General features: G+C 53.7%; 1 protein-coding gene across 1 annotated transcript in view; it reads right to left on the reverse strand.

Moving 5' to 3' along the window:
* The window catches only part of LOC143692457 (uncharacterized), a gene marked incomplete at its 5' end in the record, with an annotated part of 208,278 nt that extends 193,772 nt beyond the window's left edge, over window positions 1-14,506 (reverse strand). Inside the window, 1 exon segment of the mRNA XM_077172690.1 lies at window positions 14,170-14,506. Within this exon segment, the coding sequence (XP_077028805.1) occupies window positions 14,170-14,506 (337 nt within the window).
* Between the last annotated feature and the right edge of the window lie 8,450 nt (window positions 14,507-22,956).

Raw genomic sequence — 22,956 nt, forward strand, 5'->3', positions numbered from 1 at the left:
AGCTCTTCAGTGCAGGAATTCAGTGTCCCAGGGCTCATGAACATTCAGAACAGCTGAACAAGCCAAGCCTCTGGGAATAATTTGATTTAATTGTCCAAATCATTTGTTCAGCCTTCAGCTCCCCAGTTCAGGAATTCAGTGTCCCAGGGCTCATTAACATTCAGAACACCTGAACAAGCCAAGCCTCTGGGAATCATTTGATTTTAATTTTCAAATCCTTTGTGGTTAAGTAGATCTCAGTAGTGCATTGAAACTGAATACATGATATTTAAAAAGACAGGGAGAAAACATTTTTTAGGTCCTGTTTAGTTTTTTTTTCCTGTTAATTCATTGATATGTGCAATCTCCAATTGACACTGAATCCAAGTACCTCCTCATGAAGTTTGAATAGATATGGAAATAAAGACCCTTCATGGCTGACAGTCAATCAGACTCTGTCCCTACCCCCAGCCCACCATTTCCCCCATCCAAGCCCTGGCACTCAGAGCAGCCTTGTGCAAATCTGAGCTCCCTCCAGCCCAGGCTGCACCTGCAGCTTTCAGCTCCTTGGCTCCAACTCCCACCTGCTTTCCTTGCAGAAGGAGCTGCCCGAGACACAGAGGGATGTTCATTTCTTGTCAGCCAACAAAGCCAAGGGAAGGCACAGCTCCATCAAATGCAAAAGTCATTCCTCTGCTGGATATTAAATCCACTTTGCACAGCAGACAGTCTCAGAGCAATGGAAAACACCTTCTGTGCCCAGCACAGATCCCAAGGTCCCCCCCCAAACCCTTCCTGCCCCGATTCTACCCAGATTTGCTCTTTGCACACACAAGTCACAGGCTGAAGTCAGGAGCTCCCTCCATGCCCAGAGGGAGGAAAAGAGAGAAAGGGGATGAAGAGCTCTCCTGTGCAGAGCCAAGGTCCAAGTGCAGCCCCTGCAGTGGGAACCACAACTCATCAGGTTTGTGTCCTTTGGGCTCAGGGCCTGGTGACACTCAGAGGCACAGAAAGGTTTCTTGCCAACAAACACGAGTTGAACATTTGAACAGTTTAATAACCATCACAGCTCTTCCCTCAGCTCTCTGGGATGTCCCAGCAGCATCTGACATGTCCAGATCCCCAAGGGATTTCCAAAAAGGAAAAGTTCTAGACAAGGACATAAGAAAACATAATTTTGTGATTGATATAAACACAATTAAGATGTTGACTAATATGGTATTTATTTTAACATCAGAAAGACTGGGCAACTTTCTGGAGCTTAAAGCATGAAACCAGTCAGTTGAGAGGCACTTGAATGACCAGAGAGCATCTGGAGGACGAAATCTGGGAGCAATGGAAAGGACATAGATCCAGCCGGTCTAGTGAAGAGATGGCCACTTAGACATGGCCATTTCAAGAGGAGAGCTAAAAACACCTGATAAAAAAAAGCAGTTAAAAAATTAGACTGAATATTGGTGACACAATTAGATGGAAAGACCAGTAATTCTTCTCCTGCAATTAGAAGAACAATCCAGTAGATCCAGAAAATTTCTGTTCATGATGGGAAAACTTTGCCATTTCTAAAAAGAACTCAGATTACCTAGATAACAAAGATTTTCTGGTATATTAGGAAACTAACAGGCGTTAACAACTGTGCCCCTTTCCAGGTAGACATCAGTTGTGTGCCCATGAACAGGCAGTGCCACTTGTGCCCTGAGGTGCCCAGCTGGGATTGGATCTCTCCCAGAGCACCTGAGGGAGAGCAGAGCACCTTGCAAGCTGCAGGGCCCTGACAGGCCCACAGGGCTCCTGTCCCATCAACATCTGCTCTGCTCCAGTCTGAAACAGGGCCCAGCATGGTGCCGGGATCATCAGAGAGCTGAGGTGTGTGCTGGAATTCAATGGCCTCCCCATCCCGCAGCAGCCCTGCATTTCCCTGCTGCAGCCTTGGTCTCCAGCCCAGCCATGGAGGCTCTTTGGGCTCTGGAGTGTTGCTGCAGCCCCCAAGGGCAGCTGAGCTCTGCCTTTGGCCCAGTCAGGCCTGGGCAGCGCAGGCCATGCTCAGCAATTGCTTGTGTGTGCCTGGCCTTGCTGTCAGCCCCGGCAGCGGCTGCGTGGCCCCTTTGTGGCCCTGTGCTGGCCCAGCCATGGTGGCCCAGCCCCTGTGCAGGCCCAGCCCAGGCCAGGAGCATTGCGGCTGGGAACGGCCCCTGTGCCGTGGTGCCCACAGCAGCCTTGGGGCTCTGTGCCCCATGGCCTCCCTGCTGGGCAGCCTCTGCCAGCTCCTGCGGAGCCCGTGGCACCTGTGGGGCTGCACAGACAGCCCTGCCCCGGGCTCTGCCGGCCTCTGGGCCAGCAGAGAGGCAGCCAGGGCTGGCCATGGCCGGGAACAGGCCCTGAGCCCCGCAGGAGGATGGAGCTGGGCCACAGCCAAACTCAGCCCAGGCCAAAGCTGGGCTCAGCAGCCAGGGCTGCCAACGCATGGGCACAGAGGCTGGCGCTGACAAATGTCCTGGGCCCCCTCCCTGCTCTGTCCATGCCACCAAGGGCACAGAGCAGCCTCCTCTCTGGGCCACTTGCCTGTTTGCAATGCCTTGCACAGGCGCTGGCCCTGCCCCACAAGGCTTGGCCTGAGTCCTGCCCCTGCACGCTCAGCCAGGCTGAGATGGACACTGATGGTTTCTGGGCCAGGCTCTCAGAGCCCAGCCCAGCTCCCTGCAAGCTCTGCCAGCTGCCCTGAGCTCTGGGCAGCACCAAGGGCCTCTCTGAGCCCAGCCCAGCCCAGCCAGCTCTGGCCCCACAGCTCTGCTCAGGCCAGGCTGCTCTGGGCACTGGCCCCACGGCCTCAGCCCCTGCCAAGGGCACAGCAGCAGCTGCAGCTGCCACAGGACTCAGCCCCAGCCATGGGGGAAGGTGCTTGGCCAAGGCCAAAGGAGGCTCCCTGGCTGCCCTGCTCCCCTCGGCCTGAGGTGCTGAGAGCTCTGCAGCCCCTGCTGCCATCCCATCTGCCCAGGGCAGCACCAGAGCCCCGGCCTTGGGGCCCTCAAGAGCTGCTCCTGCTCCAGGCCCAGGGCCCATGCCAAAGCTGGGACAGCAGCCACAAAGCTGTGCCCATTTCTGTTCATTGCTGCTCTGATGGGGATGGATCTGCAGCCACCTGGAGGTTGCTGAAGAATTTTCCTACTCCAGAGGCCTTGTCTTTCTTGAGCTCTTCAGTTCAGGAATTCAGTGAAAGAAGCTCATAAACATTTGTTCAAAACGCCTTAAGAAGAAAAGCCCTTGGGAAAAATTTAAGTTTTCAATTCTTCTGTGGCTAATTAGTCAGATTTCAGAAGTATATTCAAGGTGAAATAAAATATTGAAAACAATGCAGAGAGAACTGTTCTGTCCTTTTACCTTCTCCGGTTTATGGATTGATATCAGCAATGTCCAGTTGATATTTATCCCTAGCACCTCCTCATGAAGTTTGAACAGATATGAAAATCCAGACTGGTATGAAAATCCAGACGCTTCATGGCTTACAATCAATCAGACTTTGTCCCTACCCCTACACCACCATTTGCCTCATCCAATCATCCAATCCCTGCCACTCAGAGCAGCTCAGAAATGGAGTCACATTCAGGGTTGTCCCCACGGCTCAGGGTTGGGGCCTGGTTAGTTCAATCTCTTTATTGCTGACACTGCAATTAGGAAGGGCAGACTTTGGCCTGTTCAGGATGCTGATTTGGGGAGTACCGAATCAGGTACTGATTCTTTTAAGGGAAACAGCCATTAAAAAAAAAAGGGGTCCAGGAAGGATGGACACCTTTCAAGAAAGTAATCTTAAGGGGGAAGGAACAGTCGGTCCCAGTGTGGCAAATGATGAGCTGGTGAGGAAAATGACTGTCCTGGCTCCACATGGAGCTTTTGTGGGAACTCAGAGGATAAAAGGACCATTAACTCAGAAAGTGTTTAAGGATGTAGTTAGGTAATACAGAAAAAAAAGTTGAGAGGTGAAAGCTGAATTAGAAATTAACCTGGCAGCATCTGTAAAAAAAATGTTAAGTAGTTTTTATATAAAATTTAATAGCAAAAAGGAGGGAGAAGGAGAACCTCTACTCTTTATTGGATAAAGGGGAGAAAATGGTAACTAAAGACAAGGAAATGGCTGAGCTACTTAACACCTTGTTTGTCTCAATTTTCAATATTAGGACAGGTTGTCCTCAGGACAAGTGTTCTCCTGAGCTGGTAGATGGGCACAGGGAGCAGAACAGCCCCCTGGAATCCAGGAGGAAGCAGCTGCTGACCTGCTGAGCCACTCAGATGCTCACAGGTGTATGGGATCAGATGGAATCCATCCTAGGGGGATGAGGGAGCTGTGGATGAGCTCCCCAAGCTGCTCTCCATCATTTACCATCAGTCCTGGCTCAGCAGGGAGGGCCCAGAGCACTGGAGGTGCCAGTGTGAGCCCATCCCCAGGAAGGGCAGGAAGGAGGAGCTGGGGAACTCCAGGCCTGTCAGCCTGACCTGGGTGCCTGGCAAAGTTATGGAACAGATCACCTTGAGTGCCATCACAGGGCACCCACAGGATGGCCCAGGGATCAAAGCCAGCATGCATTTCAAGAACTGCATTGATGATCTGGATGAGGGGATAGAGTCCATCATCGTCAGCAAATTAGCAGATGATACCAAGCTGGACAGGCTGGATCCAGGGCCCAAATCCAACAAGGTGAGGTTGAACAAGTCCCAGTGCCGGGTCCTGCACTTTGGCCACAACAACCCCTGCAGCCCTACAGGCTGGGGACAGAGTGGCTGGAGAGCAGCCAGGCAGAAAGGGACCTGCAGGGACTGATGGACAGCAGGCTGCACATGAGGCAGCAGTGTGCCCAGGTGGCCAAGAAGGCCAATGGCTCCTGGCCTGGCTCAGGAATGGTGTGGCCAGCAGGAGCAGGGCAGTGATTCTTCCCCTGTGCTGGGGACTGGTTCGGCATAACCTCAAGTGCTGTGTCCAGTTCTGGCCCCCGCAATTTAGGAAGGCCATGGAGGGGCTGGAGCGTGTCCAGAGAAGGGCAACAAGGCTGGGGAGGGATCTGGAAAACAAGTCCTGTGAGGAGCAGCAGAGGGAGCTGGGGTTGTTTATCCTGGAGAAGAGGAGGCTCAGGGGAGACAAGGCAGCGCCAGGGCACAGGTTGGACTTGATGATCTCCAAGGCCTATTCCAAACTTCCTAATTCTGGGATTCCCTGAAACCACCCTTGGAGCAGCTGCAGGATGAGCCCTGGGCCTCCTCTTCAGCAGCTCCAGCAGCCCAGGTCCCTCAGCTTCTCCTGGCAGCCCCAAAGCCCATCCTGTCAGTCCTGCAGAGCCTCTGCAGCTCCTCCTCATTGCCCAGAACAGGGAGCCCCAGAGCCAGACACAGCAGCCCAGATGTGCCCCCCTGGCCTGGGGTGCCTCTGGCAAGGGAGCAGCAGCAGGCACTGCAGGAGCCTGCAGACAATTCCTGCAGCACTTGTAGGATGATCCTGCTGCCCAAGGGACGTTCCCATGGGGCCAAGTCAGGAACTGCAATGGGGAGTGGGGCCAGAGAGGAAAGGGCAAACAGGGATGGGCTGTTTGCAGGGCAGGGAACAGGGCCTGGCAAGAGGAAAAAATTTGTTCAAGAGAAGAGTAAAGAAAGCAAAGGTGAAGCCAAGGAAATGCTCAGGGCAGTTTGGGGGTGGCTGCCAGGCAGCCCTGGCTCTGAGCAACAGCATCTGCAGTGGCACAGGAAACTCCCAGCTGATGGGAACAAACTTTCTGGCTGAGTGCAGAGGCCAGGACAAAGCTGAGTGGTTTCCCTGGTGTGCCGCAGGCCTTGCTGGCCCCAGGGGCTGGTGGCATTTGTGCTCCCTCAGGTTCATGTCCCCACAGCAACAGCATGGGGGTGCTGGCCCTGCTGTGTGCAATGCAAACAGGGGCTGCTGAGGCAGTGCTGCCGTGTCTGTGCCTGCAAGGATGGGGCACCTGTGTGAGCTGGGGGAGAGGCCAGGGCTGCAGAGGGGGGATGTTGTTGGCAGCTGCATGAGGACGCTCTGGGACGCTGGCCTGGGCTGTGCAGCGCACTGGGCATGGATCAGCCCCTGCTCTGCTGCTCCTTCCCGTCTGGCCCAGGGCCCTTGCAGAGCCCCAGCCATGCTGTTTGCCCCCAGCCTGCCCACGGCCAGCCTGGGGCTGCTGACGGGGGTTTCTGTGCTGAGCCTTGGCCTGGCCGTGTTCTTGAGAGAGCCTGGGCAAGGAGCCTGGAGCCCCCAGGGCCTGGCCTGAGGCGTCAGCGCTGCCCCAGCAGTGCCCATGGCCTGTCCCTGCTGCAGCCCCGGCACTGCCACCCCCAGGGCTGTGCCCGGCCCCGAGAGCACTCAGGCCCTGCAGCAACACCAGGGCCACCAGGGCAGCGGGGCAGGCCCACGGCAGCAGCACTGGCAACACCAAGTGCTGCTGCTGCTGCTGCTGCTGCTGCTGGGCACAGCTGCTGGGCCAGCACTGATCTGCTCCAGCTCTGCACACAGACATTGCTGCTGCAGCTCCAGAGAAGGCAACAAAAGGGCATCTCTGCAGAAAACTCTGCTGGGAGATCCATTAGTTCCTTTAATGCCACCAAGAGTGCAGCCCCTCATTGACACAGTGTGTGGCCCCAGGGAAGGTGGAGAGCAACAAAATGAGAAATGGCACAAACAATGACATTATTTGTGAACAATATGAAAAAGCTACAACAAAGGGGAAAAAATTCATAATCAATCCAACAAGAAGAATCGAAGAAGATTTTTATTACAGGTGGTTTGCAGAAATTGGCCAGCATTTTAATGTTTCTGAAAGCATCCAGTCATCAGTCTCCACACTGCAGCCTTGAGCTCCTGGTTCCTCAGGCTGTAGATGACAGGGTTCAGGGCTGGAGGCACCACCGAGTACAGAACTGACAGTGACAGATCCAGGGATGGGGAGGAGATGGAGGGGGGGTTCAAGTGGGCAAACACAACAGCGCTGAGGAACAAGGAGAGCACAGCCAGGTGAGGGAGGCAGGTGGAAAAGGCTTTGTGCCGTCCCTGCTCAGAGGGGATCCTCAGCACAGCCCTGAAGATCTGCACATAGGAGAAAACAATGAACACAAAACAGCTAAGTGCTAAAGAGGCACTAACAGCAAGAAGGCCCTGTTCTCTGAGATAGGATTTGGAGCAGGAGAGCTTGAGGATCTGTGGGATTTCACAGAAGAACTGGCCCAGGGCATTGCCATGGCACAGGGGCAGGGAAAATGTATTGGCTGTGAGCAGCACAGCATTGAGAAAGGCACTAGCCCAGGCAGCTGCTGCCATGTGGGCACAAGCTCTGCTGCCCAGGAGGGTCCCGTAGTGCAGGGGTTTGCAGATGGACACGTAGCGGTCGTAGCACATGATGGTCAGGAGATAAAACTCTGCTCCAATGAAGAACAGAAAGAAAAAGAGCTGTGCAGCACATGCAGTGTAGGAGATGTTGCTGGTGTCCCAGAGGGAATTGTGCATGGCTTTGGGGACAGTGGTGCAGATGGAGCCCAGGTCGCTGAGGGCCAGGTTGAGCAGGAAGAAGAACATGGGCGTGTGCAGGTGGTGGCCGCAGGCTACGGCGCTGATGATGAGTCCGTTGCCCAGGAGGGCAGCCAGGGAGATGCCCAGCAAGAGGCAGAAGTGCAGGAGCTGCAGCTGCCGCGTGTCTGCCAATGCCAGCAGGAGGAAGTGCCTGATGGAGCTGCTGTTGGACATTTGCTGTGCCTTGGCATGGGGATCTGTAAGAAAAGTAATCATGGAATAGTTGGGTGTGGAGAGGACTTGAAATATCCCAGCACAGCCTGGGGGCACTTTCCCCCCACTGCCTGCCCAGGGCTCTGCTGCCTGGAGCTGTCCCTGCCAGCAGCTGCTTCCCTGTGCCCAGGGCTGGGCCCTGCCAGTGCTGCCAGAGCCCAGCCCAGCCCTTGGGGCTCAGCTCTGCCCTGCAGAGCCCTCCCAGCTCAGGCACTGCCCAGGGGCAGCTCTGGCTCTGCAGGCTCTGATGGCAACGTCAGAGCAACCCTGAGGAGGCTGGAAAAGTGAAACTGATGCTGCCTCTAAGGGGCTCTGTGCTGATTTTTGTAACTGCCTGCTTTATTCAGATCGGAGAGATATTTGGTTTTTTTCCACCTGAATGGAGAGATGAATATCTATGTGCAATTTCCCAACCATGCAACCTAGAGAAGTAGAATAAAAAAGCAGATTTTCCCTTTTATTCCGGTCCTCCCTTGCTGTGCTCCCTGTATAATCTACTTGGAAATGTTCTGCAGTTTAATGCCATGCTGGGAGCAGCCCTGAACAATGCAGCATCCTCCCCACACAAGGAGAACACTTCCAAGCCTCACCAGCTGTCTCCTCCCACCCAGATCTTGTCCCCCAGCGCTGGGAGCAGCTGCCAGGGCTGGCTGAGAGCTGTCCCTGGCAGGCAGCAGAGTCCCTGCCCCAGCACAGCGCCCTGGGCTGCAGGACCCTGCTCTGCAGGACAGCCCTGGGCACCCCTGGCTGCTCTGCACAAGAGACAAGCAGAGAATGTACTCACAGGCTCTGCAGGCATTGGCATGTTCCAGCTGCAGGAGATGGCTCCAGGAGCTGCAGCTGCATTGTCCTGCAGCCAGAGGTTCCTGTGCCAAGGGCTGGCAGCGATTGTGCCCCAGGCACTTCTCAGCCCCTTCCCAGCCCTGACTGATTGAAGATCTCTGTGCCTCTGGGCTGTGCCCGGGCTGGCTGCAGGCAGTGCCCCAGCCCTGCTGGGCTGGCACAAGAGCTGCTCATCAAGAGAAATGTGCTTTTGAAGCTCTTCTGGGTGAGCAGGAGCTGCCTCTGTGCCAGGAGCCCAGCCCAGCTCAGCAGCACAGATACAGCACAAGGACTTTAATGAGCCTCTGGGGCTTTGTGCTCAGGCCCTGAACATCAGTCCCTGAGAGGGAGCTGAAGAAACCTCTGCAGAACTCCAAGGCAGAATCCAACTCCAAAGTTTCTTGGACTTTTAATGGGTCCCAGAGAGGGACAGGACTGAGCAAGTGTCCCCAGGCCCCAGGCAGAGCAGAGAACTGCAGGCAGTGCTGACAGGTGGGGACAAAGAGAAGCCAAGTCTTGGTGCCCTGGGGCACAGCAGGGTCTGTGCCAGCAAGGGCTGGGAGGAGACACCTTGTCCTGAGGCCCTGGGGCCTCCTGGCACAGCCCCAGCCAGGCTGGGCACTGTCAGCCCCTTGTGCTGCCCTCAGCATCCCCCCCTAGCCCACATCCCAGTGGCCTCAAGGATCTGCTGCAAGGAGTCCCTGGGGAGCCTTGCTCAGCAATGGCCCTGGGGGCTCCTTCATGCTCCCTGCAGGGACTGCAGCTTTTTCAAAGGACTTTGGCTTTGGCTTTTGCCTTGGACTCTCTGAGAGGTTTGTGCAATCATGGCCTCCAATTATCTGCTGTAATTAGTCCCTGGAGAGGCTTTGTCAGTAACAACACTCAGTGGGGCTCATTAATGCTTTAAGGTACTCCAGTTATTTGAAGGTACTTGGTGTTTCCCTTTTGATACAGACTCTGTGAGAGGTTTGTGCAATCATGGCCCCAATTATCTGCTTTAATGAGTCCCTGGAGAGCTTTGTACTGACACTCAGTGGTGCTCAGTAATGCTTTGAGCTTCTCACATTTTTTAAGGTAGTTTGGAATTTCCTTCCAACACTGAGACTCTGAGAGGTTTTTGTGCCATCCTGAACTCCACTTGTCTCCTCCAAGGGGTCCATGAGGAGCCTGTGTTGGGCATGGACCTCACTGAGACCCATTCCTGCTTTGAGACACTTTGGGGTTTTCTTCTGACTTTCACGCCTGGAAAGGTTTGTGCAATCTCCTCTCAGGCCCTGAGGTTCAAGGGCTCAGCTCCAAATGCACCACAGGGCTCATCAGGATGCGGCAAGTCCTGACAAACCATGGCTCTGCCTTGATTTCCCTCTGCTCTAATGCAGTTTATCAGGGCTGTATCTGGAGTGATTTTGGTTTGCTAATTTGAGATTTCTCAGCCAATGCATCTATTAGTGCAGTGGGATCAGTGTTGGCTAATTACCATTGCACTCACTGGAATATATTTACTCATTTCCTGCTGTGAGATAGGATTAGGAGAAAAGCAAAGTAGGCTCAAAATTTTAAAAGGGTATATAGAAAAGTTTATTACCAGTAAATAGAAGAAAGAGTAATAAGAATATGAACACTTCTCCTCTCCCTACAACCTTTTCTTTCTTACTGACAATGCAAGGAGACAAAACCTGAAAGTTTCAGTCAGTTTACACCATCTAGAACAGTCTTTCTTCAGTTCACTTAGGGAGAGGAGTCTCTCTTTCATGCTATGGAGACTTCTCCATAAGAAAAAAGTTCTCTTGTGGCTCTCAATTCCCACGAAGAGCAGGTGCCCAGAAAATCTGCAATCGTGAAGTCCCTCCCATTTTTCACAGCTTTTCCCACAGCTGTTTTTATGGGCCATGTCAACTTATGGGGTATGAGTTTAAAGATGAGCTGTTCAAGAGCAAAGAATATCTTCATCTATTTCTGAAATCATCTTCATCTCTGAGAACAGAGATCTTCTTCTTCTCTCCCTGAGGCCACAGGATCTCATTACTCTTCTCTCTTTCTCTGTTTAAACTTCTCATGGGATCACAGCTACTTCAACATTTGCTTACTTTAGCATGGAGGCCTTTGCTGAACAAGTCATCTCCCCATATTTTCAATTAGTTATAGGGAAAAAGAGAGTCTGATATATTAATTACATCCTTCTCCATAGCTTTACAAGAGGATTTCAGCCCCAAGATCAAGGCATCTCCTCATCCCTCCCATCTGGGACTCAGCTTCCCCTTCAGTGACCTTGGTGTCTTCATGTTTGTCCTTTTCTCTCACTGGAGGGAGGATGGAAGCACTGAAAGAGTTCATATCTCACCCGGGGCCTGCAGATGGTTCCGTGCCCCCGGCCGGGCTCGGTGCTTGCGGCCGGAGCTGTTTTACGATGGAGGTTTCTGCAGCGGCTGCGCTGGGGCTGTGTCAGGATGGGCCGCGCTGGGGCAGGGCCAGGATCTCAGCAGCCAGGCCAGAGCACAGCAGCAGCACGGCTGGGGGCCGATGGCTTCTCCTGCCCCTGCCCGGGGCTTGCGGCTGAAGCCCAAGGGTGGCAGAATCTTGGCCGAGCCGGCCCGGCCCGGGGCTGCTCCTGGGGCCCGGCGGATCCTGGCTGGGCCCGGGCTGGCGGCGGGGCAGGGCTCAGCAGGGCCCAGATGTTCCCAACTGCAGCCATGGCCCGGCCCGGCCTCAGCCCCGCGGCCTCCCCTGCCCTGCCCAGCAGCCGATGGGGCCTGGCGGGGTCCCTGGGAAGGGGCCCGGCCCCATGGCAGGAGCCGCCCGGCCCGGCCTGGCTGAGACGGGGCCGGGTCAGCCTTGTTACCTCTGTGCCAGCCAGAAGGGAAAGAGACCCTCCCAGGCTTTCTCATCTTTAACATGTGTCTTCACAGAGGTGTGTACAGTTTCCTTCATAGTTTAACAGATTGTCAATTCTCAAAGATAATTACTGATTGTTTTTTTGTCAGACATGGAGGAAACTGCTAGCAGCTTCTCTTAGAACATCACTTTCGTGATGCAAAACCACCACAACTGCACAGAGCACAGAGCTCCTTTGTCCATATGTAGTGCTCATGTGCCCGAGGTTTCAAAATACCTCCCTGGGAGATCTCTGGGCCCTCTCCAAGGTGTTTTCAAATGAAAACATTCAGCTCAGAGTCTAAGAAAATCACCAGAGGACAGGGCCCACCTGACCTGTCTGTCCTGGCTACTTTTGTCTGAGATCAGTCCTTGGATAAACAGAATTGAGAGGCCAAATTCTAATTTTGGCCATGGTCCCTGGACCTGAAAGCCGGTTCTTTTCCATAGGAAGGAAGGAACAGAGCCCCAGTGTTTCAGGGGCAGATGAGAAATGGCCACCAGAGGCCAAGGCCAGCCAGAGCAAGCAGGATTTTGTTCTGAGTGATATCCTTGCATATAGGAATTGCTTTAGGGAGAGTTTCAATTTTGGCAATGGGCATCTGAAAAGGGGGGCGGTTCTTTCCCATAGCAAGAAAAGCACGGAGCCCCAGTTTTCCAGGAGCTGATGAGAGGCGGCCCTTGACATTGCAACATCAGCCAGACCTGTCAGGGGAACCCTGGGAAGCCGAACCAGCCAGGTCTGTTCCATGTTCCCTCAGTTCCATGGGGCCCCACAGTGTCCCAATGGTCCCTTGCTTCCCTGAGGCCCTGAGGTGCCATAATGCCCCCTTGGTGACACCAGGCCCTGAAGGGTCCCAATGGTCTCCATGGTTCCATCAGGCCCCACAGAGCCATAATGGTCTCTGGGTTCCATGAAGCCCCGCTGGGTCACCATGGCCCCTTGGTTCCATGGGCTCCAGTGGTGCCACCATGATCCCCTTGGTACCATGAGGTCCCCACAGTGTCCCAGTGATCTCCATGGGAAGGGAAGAACCCAGCCCCAGTGTTGCAGGGGCAGCCACCAGAGGTCCAGGCCACCCAGGCTTGACGGTACTGGCAGATTGTGCCTGGGAGCAACCCTTGGATATACAGAATTTTGGAGGTGGAATCCCAATTTCAGACATGGACACCTGGAGGATAAGGATGGTTGTTTTCCATTGGAAAGAAAGCACGGAACACTGATTCAACAGTGACATTTGGGGATCTATGGGGAGTATTGGGGATCGTTTCTGCACCTCGTGACCCAACAGGAGCTTCTCTAATAAATGTTGCCTGAAGCTCCCACTGTGGTCATGACAGGAGCCCCTGTGAGTGTCTGGGACATCCCGGCTCTTTGGCAGCCTGGGGACTCCTGGGATGTCACCATGGGATGGCTGTGACTGCCTCTGACCACAGGGCTCTTTACCATCCCCAGAAAGCTCTGGGAGGTCTCCATGGTGCCCCTGTCTATGGGTGTGACATTCCAGCTCTGGAACAGCCTGGAGACTCTTGGAAAGTCCCCATGGAACCCCTCTGAGGGCCTGTGACAAATCTGATCCTTAGCAGGCAACCACCCCAGCCCCCTGTTGCTATGGTCAGTTTCCATGGCAACCATCCCCAGCCCCCTGTTGCTATGGTCAGTTTCCATGGCAACCATCACCAGCCCCCTGTTGCTATGCTCAGTCCCTTGGCAGCTCCATGGAGACCCCATGCCAGGGGTGGTTGCCATGGACACCAGCTCAGGCCTGCAGCCAGAGCCCGTTGCCATGGCAACCATTGGCAGCCCCATCCCCAGGCTGATGGGATCCCAGAAGCACAGAATTGGCTGAGCTGGGAGGGACCCATCAGGATCCTCCAGTCCAACTGCTGGCCCTGCACAGGACACCCCAACAATGCCAGCCTGGGCCTGGTAGCACTGGCCAAACGCTGCTGCAGCTCAGAGAGCCCTGGAGCTGGGACCCTGCCCTGGGGAGCCTGGCCAGGGCCCCAGCAGCCTCTGGCCAAAAACTTTTTCTGACATCCAACCTGAGCCTGCCCCGACTCAGCTGCAGCCGCTCCCTCCACTCCTGTCCCTGGGCACCAGAGGGAAGAGGTTCCCACAGCCCCAGCCAGGGACCCGCTCCCAAGGCTGCTGCCATGGACACCAGGGCTGGCACCAGCTGGGATGCTCGGTTTCCACGGGCCGGGCTTCAGCAATGGGATTCCCCAATTTCCTGCTCCCGCTAAAACCGCGCTGCCCTCGCTGCCCTCCCGCCTCCCATGGAAAGTACAAAAGGCAAAGATCCCAGGCTGGGATAAGAACAATTTAATGGGAACAGCAACGGGATAAGGAACAAACAGGAACAGAAACAATATTGATAACAGAAGGGATAAATAAAACTGTTTACAGGGAAAACTACAACACAACTCACAGGGTCTGCCTGGCTACAATATTTCTTGCCTGGAAAGGACACCCTTCTCCTCAGGGAGAGAGAGAGAGTCCCTTTCCTGTCCCTGGCAATGATCTGAGGTGGGACTGAATGTAATGACAGGGCCATGGCCAGACCCTCATGTTTTTCAATGCCACATCAGGTCATTGGCAAAGGGCAGGAAAAGGTGCAGGTGTCTTCCCAGCATGGATCACAGGGAACATGGATCACCAGGGCTCTTTCCAATCTGGCTTCTCCCATGGGGGATGAAGCTGGAGTGGTGCATGAAGCTGTTCCTGCAATCGAGGCACTTGCAGGGCTTCATTTACTGGTGACTCCGTTGGTGTCTTGTCAAATGAGAGCTTCTGGTGAAGCTCGTCCCACACTGGGGACACTCGTAGGGCCTCTCCCCAGTGTGGATGCGCTGGTGCCTGATGAGGGTGGAATTGTGCTTGAAGCTCTTCCCGCAGTCAGGGCAGTAGAAGGGCCTCTCATCCGTGTGAATCCGCTCATGCAGGAGGAGATTTGAGCTGGTCCGAAACCTCTTCCCACATGTGCGGCACTCGTAGGGTCTCTCCCCAGTGTGGATGAGCTGGTGCCTGATGAGGTGGGACTTGCGCTTGAAGCCCTTCCCGCAATCAGGGCAGTGGAAGGGCCTTTCTTCGGTGTGAATCTGCCGGTGCCTGGCGAGATCAGGGCTGGTGTGAAACCTCTTCTGACACTGGGGACACTCGTAGGGCCTCTCCCCAGTGTGGATGCACTGGTGGGTCAAAAGGGTGGATCTGTAGCTGAAGCCCTTCCCACACTCCCCACACTCGTAGGGCCATTCCCCGGTGTGGATCATCTGGTGGCTGATCAGGGTGCTGCTCTGCCTGAAGCTCTTCCCACACTCCAAGCACTTGTGGGGCTTCTCCCCATTGTGAAGCTGCCCATGGACCACCAGCTCTGAGCTCTGGCTGAAGCTCTGTCCACCTTCCTGGCTCAGGGTGCGTCTTTCCTCCTCAGAGCATAATGGCTGGGTTTGGAGCCCCTCCTCTTGTGGAATCTCTGGGGATTTTCCTCCCCACTGGATTCCTGTGCCCTGGAGTCACTCAAAATGGCCTCTTCCATGAGGTTCTGCCACAGGGATTTGCCCTCCCTGGTCTCCATCCTCAGCTTCTTCCCTGGGGGAGGAAGGACAAGGAGAGGATGGGATTTGCCTCCGTGCCACAGGGAAGGGGAAGGAGATCCCCCCAGTGCATCCCCAGCAGGATGGGGTTGGCAGCAGGGTTGTCCTGCAGCCGGGGGCTGTGCTGGGCTGGGAGATGAAGCAGGAAAGAGGGGGAAAGGGGCACTGACTTCCTCCTCACCTGCCTGGGGCTCCTGGGGAACCTTCTTCTTCCTCACAGCCTCCTCCTCCATCTGGCCAAGTTTAAGGGATGGAAAATCCTGTTTTGAGAAGAAAACAAGGGATAAGTACACTGAATTTTGTACTCTTTTGAAGGCAAACCTGGGGAGGGTCTAAACCAGAATTAGAATTTAATAAGAAAATGAAGATCAAGGCAATGATGCAGAAACACTGCCTTAAACTGACAGAGTCAGGATATAACCTGACACTCTGTTGCTGGTCAGGGTGGTGGCAGCAGTCCCATTAAATGGTGGCTGCAGTCCTGTGGGAGTGATGAACGTGATTCTGTCCAAGCAGTGATCCTGTAGAAGCGTCTAGTCTTCCTCTGAAGGTCCAGTGGTGGTTCTGGAGCTCTTGTCCTCTGGGAATCCAGTAGGCAAGCTGCTCCTGGTGTTGCAAGGCTCAGCTTATATGCAGGTAGGAATGCTTGGATCCTCCCCCTGGGCGGAGCATCCCACAATGGGAGGATGGAATTTTATCAGTCCTGCAGTGACACTCAATGGCCCATTGCCAGAAGATCTCTCCCCTGGAGGGCGTTATCAGGGCTGAGTCATGGAAGAGATCAAGAACACTGCCCCACCTGTTTATAGCAGGTGATGAAGATGGGGATTGAAAACATGCATTTGGTTCCATCTTACATTGCAGCCTGAAACAGTGGGGGAATCCCTGCTCAGGGGGTGAACACCACCCCCCTTACCCAAACTGGCTCAGGTGTAAAACCCCCACCCTGGGAAGGCCACACACACACAGGGGACAATGTCACACTTGCCCTGCTCCAGGGCAAATGGCATCTCTCTAATATTTTCTTAACCAGATTGCAAAATTAGTTTGGCACAGTGAGTTCAGGGCACTGTTCTTTGACCCCAGTTGCCTTTGACAACAGCATGGTTCCTTCCTCTGAGGAGGTTGTGGGTCTCTCTGGAGGAACTCTTGGAAACTTGGATGCAGCTTCATCTGAGCGACCTATGGGAGAACTGATGAGGAAAATGGCTGTTGTGGGACTGGAGTGTAAATAAAATACTTTGTTGTCCCTACTTGAAAAGTTTGTTAAAATCACTGGAGGAAATGGAGCAAATAATACCAGCAAGACTGACAAGGTTCATTCACCACATGGTGAGGAAGACAAGGCTGCTAAAAGTCCCACAAGAAGCCCAGCTCAAGTAGCTGAATTCCCAAATAACTACTGAATTCCCAGTCTTGGGTTTTTTCCAAATGTGAGAATCATTTTTCTCTTCATCCCTGTCACCTTTGTGACAGCTACACAGAGCTTCTACTTCCTTTTAATAATATCTGTATTGGGCCAAATTTGCACTTTTCTTTAATTGTAACCTGCCAGCAGCTGAGCTGGAGCTGTGCAGAAACCAAGGAAACTTGGAATTGCCCCAGAATTGCTTCTATTGTCAGCCGGTGCTGCGGCGGCCGTGGGGCAGAGGGGTGGGAAAGGGGGCTCCGGGGTGGCAGTGGAGGAAATGCCGGGCCCGGGGGCTGAGCACAGGGCTGAGCACGCAGAGATGGTTTTGTTCTTGCTGAGCTCGCACTGAGCCAAGGCCTGTCCTGCCCCTCATTCAGCCACGCTGGGGAGGGGCTGAGGGTGTGGGGGAGCTTGGGAGGGGACACAGCCAGGACAGGAGATCCCAGCTGACCCCAGGGATAGCCCAGACCATAGGACATCATGATCAGTGCATGAAGTGTGGGGATCAAGGAGGAAGGGGGCACAGTTGCAGTCAGGGTTTTGTCTCCCCAGGTAACACTTAGGCAGGATTGGGCCCTGTTTCGCCAGTGGGCAGGGCCCGCACCAAAGACACAGATACCAACTTAACTTAAGGAACAGTGCAATTTAGATAATGCAAATTTGCAAAAAATTACAAAAATATTAGGTAGGCAAAGCAAATAATCATTAGTCAATAATTCCAAAAGAGAAGATGTTGAAATGAGTATCACACAACTGTCCATTTCTGGCTGCAGGCTCTGGAGATTCTATCTCTGCCTTCAATCAGGGTTGCATTCCCTAAAGAATCCTGGTACCAAATCCTACTTTCCAAGGCTGGAACAGTGTCTCAGGTTTAGCTGGGTGTGTATTCAATTACCCTCTGTTAAAGCTGGGGCAATTATCATCTGTTAATTGAGCAGTTTACTTTATCTCTTCTGCAAGGAATCCTCCCTCCAGGGAGATATCTTCTGTTAATGGGCCATTGAGTGTCACTGATAAAAATTCCATCATCCCATTGTGAGAAACTCTGCCCAGAGGGAGGAGCCAAGCATTCCTACCGGGATATAATCTGAGAATGTGAACAACAGAGTCAGCCTTCTCCCACAAGATTCCCAGAAGAGCAGCTTTCAGCTCCACTGGATCCCAGAAGAAGACCAGGCCAATCGACGCCACAACTGGACCTTCCGAGGAAAACTCCAATCTTCTAAGGATCACTGCTCCAACAGAACCACACCTGTCCCTGCAGGAGCACTGCAGCCACCATTTAACAGGAGTGCTACCAACACTCTGACCCACAGGGTGTCAGGTCGTATTCTTACTCCGTAAGTAGTTTTTAGTACTACTGCATTTGTATTTTTAATTTTCCTTCTGAAGAACTGTTATTCCTATTCCCATAGACTTTGCTTGACAGCCCCTTGTTTTGGAAATTATAATTCCAAGTGAAGGGATTAACATTTTCCATTTCAAGGGAGTCTCCTGCCTTCCTTAGCAGACACCTGTCTTTTCAAACTGACACAATGCCCTGGGACAGCCAGGCAGGTGAGGAGGAAGTCAATGCCCCTTTCCCCCTCTCTCCTGCTCCATCTCCCAGCCCAGCACAGCCCCTGGCTGCAGGACAACCCTGCTGCCAACCCCGTCCTGCCGGGGATGCACTGGGGGGATCTCCTTCCCCTTCCCTCTGGCACGGAGGCAAATCCCATCCTCTCCTTGGCCTTCCTCCCCCAGGGAAGGAGCTGAGGATGGAGACCAGGGAGGACAAATCCCCACAGCAGAACATCATGGAAGAGGCCATTTTTAGTGGCTCCATGGTGCAGAATTCCAACGTGGAGGAAAAGCCCCAGAGATTACACAGGAGGAGGGGCTGCAAACCCAGCCCAGGGTGTTCTGAGGAGGAAAGACCCACCCTGAGCCAGGAAGGTGGGCAGAGCTTCAGCCAGAGCTCAGAGCTGGTGGTCCATTAGCAGCTTCACAATGGGGAGAAGCCCCACAAGTGCTTGGAGTGTGGGAAGAGCTTCAGGCAGAGCAGCACCCTGATCAGCCACCAGATGATCCACACTGGGGAATGGCCCTACGAGTGTGGGGAGTGTGGGAAGGGCTTCAGCTGCAGCTCTGCCCTCATCATCCACCAACGCATCCACACTGCAGAGAGGCCCTACGAGTGTCCCCAGTTTCAGAAGAGGCTTCACACCAGCTCCCATCTCCTCTGCCATCAGCGAATTCACTCAGAGGAGAGGCCCTTCCACTGCCCTGACTGTTGGAAGGGCTTCAAGCAGAAATCCCACCTCATCCACACTGGGGAGAGGCCCTACGAGTGTCCCATATGTCAGAAGAAGTTTCCCACCAGCTTGCAGCTCCTCCAACACCAGCGGATTCACACAGATGAGAGGCCCTTCCTCTGCCCAGACTGCGGAAAGGGCTTCAAGCACAACTCCACCCTCATCACCCACCGGCGCATCCATACTGGGGAGAGGCCCTACAAGTGTCCAGAGTGTGGGAAGAGCTTCACCCAGAGCTCTCACTTGACCAGACACCAATGGAGCCACCAGTAAGGAAAGGCCTGCAAATGCCCCAGCTGCAGGAACAGCTTCATGCACCAATCCAGCTTCATCCCCCATGGGAGGACCCGCATTGGGAAGAGTCCTGGGGATCCGTGTTGCCCATGATCCATGCTGGGAAGACACCTCTCCCTTTTCCTGCCCGTGACATGATGTGGGAATGGAAGAACATGAGGGTCTGGCCATGGCCCTTTCATTACATTCACTCCCCCCTCAGGTCATTGCCAGGGGCAGGGAAGGGACTCTCTCTCTCTCTCTCTCCCTGAGGAAAAGAGTGTCCTTTCCAGACAGGGGAAATTGTGGCCAGGAAGACCCAGTGAGTTGTATTTTCCCTGTAAACAGTTTTATTTATCCCTTCTGTTACCAATATTGTTTCTGTTACTGTTTGTTCCTTATCTCGTTGCTGTTCCCAATAAATTGTTCTTATCCCAGCCCAGGATCTTTGCCTTTTGTGCTTTCCATGGGAGGCGGGAGGGCAGCGAGGGCAGCGCGGTTTTAGCAGCAGCAGGAAATTGGGGATATCCCATTCCTGAAGCCCGGCCCGTGGAAAGCGAGCATCCCAGCTGGTGGCAGCCCTGGTGGCCATGGCAGCAGCCTTGGGAGCGGGTCCCTGGCTGGGGCTGTGGGAACCTCTTCCCTCTGGTGCCCAGGGACAGGAGAGGAGGGAGTGGCTGCAGCTGAGTCGGGGCAGGCTCAGGTCGGATGTCAGGAAAAGGTTTTTGCCCATAGGCTGCTGAGGCCCTGGCCAGGCTCCCCAGGGCAGGGTCCCAGCTCCAGGGCTCTCTGAGCTGCAGCAGCGTTTGGCCAGCGCTGCCAGGCCCAGGCTGGCATTGTTGGGGTGTCCTGTGCAGGGCCAGCAGTTGGACTGGAGGATCCTGATGGGTCCCTCCCAGCTCAGCCAATTCTGTGCTTCTGGGATCCCCTGAGCCTGGGGATGGGGCTGCCAATGGTTGCCATGGCAACGGGCTCTGGCTGCAGGCCTGAGCTGGTGTCCATGGCAACCACCCCTGGCATGGGTTCTCCATGGAGCTGCCAAGGTACTGAGCATAGCAACAGGGGGCTGGTGATGGTTGCCATGGAAACGGACCACAGACACAGGGTCCTGGTGATGGTTGCCTGCTAAGGATCAGATTTGTCACAGGCCCTCAGAGGGGTTCAATGGGGATCTTTCCAAGAGTCTCCAGGCTGTTCCAGAGCTGGAATGTCACAGGCAGAGACAGGGGCTCCATGGAGACCTCCCAGGGCTTTCTGGGGATGGTAAAGAGCCCTGTGGTCAGAGGCAGTCACAGCCATTCCATGGTGACATCCCAGGGCACCTTGGGCTGCAAAGGCACCCATCTGTCACAGGCACTCACGGGGGCTCCACGGTGACATCCCAGGAGTCCCCAGGCTGCCAAAGAGCCGGGATGGCCCAGACACTCACAGGGGTTCCTGTCATGGGCACAGTGGGAGCTTCAGGCAACGTTTATTAGAGAAGCTCCTGTTGGGTCACAAGGTGCAGAAAGGATCCCCAATAGCCCCCACAGATTCCCAGATGTCACCACTGAATCAGAGATGACACAGACTCAGATCAGAAGGCTAAGGGCTAAAAGTCACCTGTTGTTTCAATCCTCTTCTTTTATATCTTGGTTTGCTACAGGTGGACCTCACTGGTCATTTAATCAACACATTTCCCATGATTGGCCAATTAAGACAACACCCTTCAGTAAACAACTTTTGGAAAAAAGCCAACTTATAACAAACATTGTCAGAGCACCAGTTATTGATGTTTGTTTCATGATGGGCCTTTGTGGGGGCTCCCTGGATGGAGGAAACCCTCCTGTAGCAGTTCTGTGCCACGTAAAAGGAGCTGCATGGGACTTCTTCAGTCTTCAGCTTCTTGTTTATTCTTATTCTATCTAAAGGTTTGCATTGCTGTCCACACCAGGCTCAGTGCACTGAAAAAGCACCGCAAAATTGCTCTGAAATGTACAGTTTCAAGGTCCTTAAAGTTGTCTCATCCATTTAACTCTTAAAACATACATTATTTCTACTTATCTACCAGTAGCTCATCCCTTAACTGTCCAGATAACCTTTTCACTGTGCTTTCCTTGACAAATCACCCTCTGCCACCAACACTGCAGAAAATGGAGTAGAGGAAGAAGAAGAAGAAGACAGGGACTACACCCCAATTCCTCCATCTTGCTTCCTATCTACACCATACTAAAAATCCCAAAACCTAAATTTCTCACCCAAGTGACATGCTATACTACCCTCCAATCTATTTTACACTTGGGTAAATTCTAATCTGTCTCAAAGTCCTGGAAGTGCTCTCCATGGGTGATGGTTAAAGGCAGTGTTTCTCTGGGGGTCAGGACTCCTCAGAGCAGACAGAGAAATATTCCCTGTGCCTTGGATTCCCACACATTTAACGTAAAATCCTTTAACCCTTAACATGTGAAGTTAAATGAACGCAAAAATGTTCCAGGGAAGTAGGATTCAAAGGAGAAGAAATAGAGAACAACAGAAAGACAGAAGATCCATAGAAAGACACACAGATGGGTACCAACTGCTGGGGTTCCAACATCACCAACAGAGGAACCCCAGGAGAAGGGCGGATCCTCGTGCTCCGGCTTTTAACCCCCTGGGCCTTCATGGCCCCACCCCTGGGGTGGGACTGCCAGTTGCTTGTCCAATCGGAGCCAGGGTAGCACCAGCTGCTGGTGTGTGATTGATTGATTGACAGCTGGGCCAATCAGAGCTGGGTTAGCCCCGCCCCTGCTGTGCGATTGGCAGCTCTGCCAGGCCAGGGCTGGGGGCGGGGCTCTGTCCCACCACAAACCAAGGCCTGACCTGGCCCTGGCCCCACACGGGCATTCCGAGCATCCCAAGGTGTCTCGGGACATGGATCTCATCCAGCCTCTGACAGCGACCACGGTGACACTACGGAACCTCATGGAGCCATGGCTCAGTTGTGACAATGGAGATCCAAGGAAATGGTGGTGAGACTGTGGAATCCAGGAATCATGGAATCAAGGAGATCATTGTGCAAATCATGGCCCCTATGGAAGCAAGGATCAATGATCAAACTGTGGTTTGATTGGGATTGATTTAAAATAGAAACAAGGAGCCATTGTTTCACAGCGGGGCTGCGTGGGGCCAATGGACCCTTGTGACTCTGTTGGGGCTCATGAAACCAAGAAGCCATTGTGACATTGCCAGAGCTCATGGAATCAAGGAGACCATTGTGACAGTGTGGGGACCCATGAAGTCAATGGAACATGAAACAGGTCTGCCTGGTTTGGCCACCTGGGGGCTGTCTGACAGGTCCCACTGAATTTGACATGTCAAGGGCCACTTCCCATCTGACCGTGAAGCACTGGGGCTCCATGCTTTCATTCCCATGGAAAAGAACTGTCTTTCTTGTCTAGGCACCCATGGCCAAAATTGGGATTCTGCATCTAAAATTCCCTATATCCAAGGGTTACTCCCAGACAAAATCTGCCCATACAGTCAAGTCTGGCTGGCCTTGGCCTCTGGTGTCTGCCTCTCATCTGCCCCTGCACCACTGGAGCTCACTTGTTTCCTTCCTATGGAGACCATTGTGACACTGTGGAGCATTGTGGAACCAATGGGCCATGGTGACACTGCAGGCCCTTGTGGAACCTGTGACACTGTAGGAACTTGTGGAACCAAGGGAATCATTGTGACCCTGCAGGGCCCCGTGGAAGGAAGGGATCATTGTGACACTCTGGGAACTTGTGGAACCAAAGGAATCATTGTTGCCCTACGTAGCCCTAATGGACCCAAGGGGCCATTGGACACAGCCAGGCTTCATGGAACCAATAGACCATTAGGACACTGTGGGGCCTTGTGGAACCATGGAGACCATAAAGATCCTTAAGGACGTGTAATCAAGGGGCCATTATGACACCTGAGGGCACCATGGAAGCAAG

The sequence above is a fragment of the Agelaius phoeniceus genome (assembly GCF_051311805.1).
Source record: "Agelaius phoeniceus isolate bAgePho1 chromosome W unlocalized genomic scaffold, bAgePho1.hap1 SUPER_W_unloc_1, whole genome shotgun sequence".
NCBI lineage: Eukaryota > Metazoa > Chordata > Aves > Passeriformes > Icteridae > Agelaius > Agelaius phoeniceus.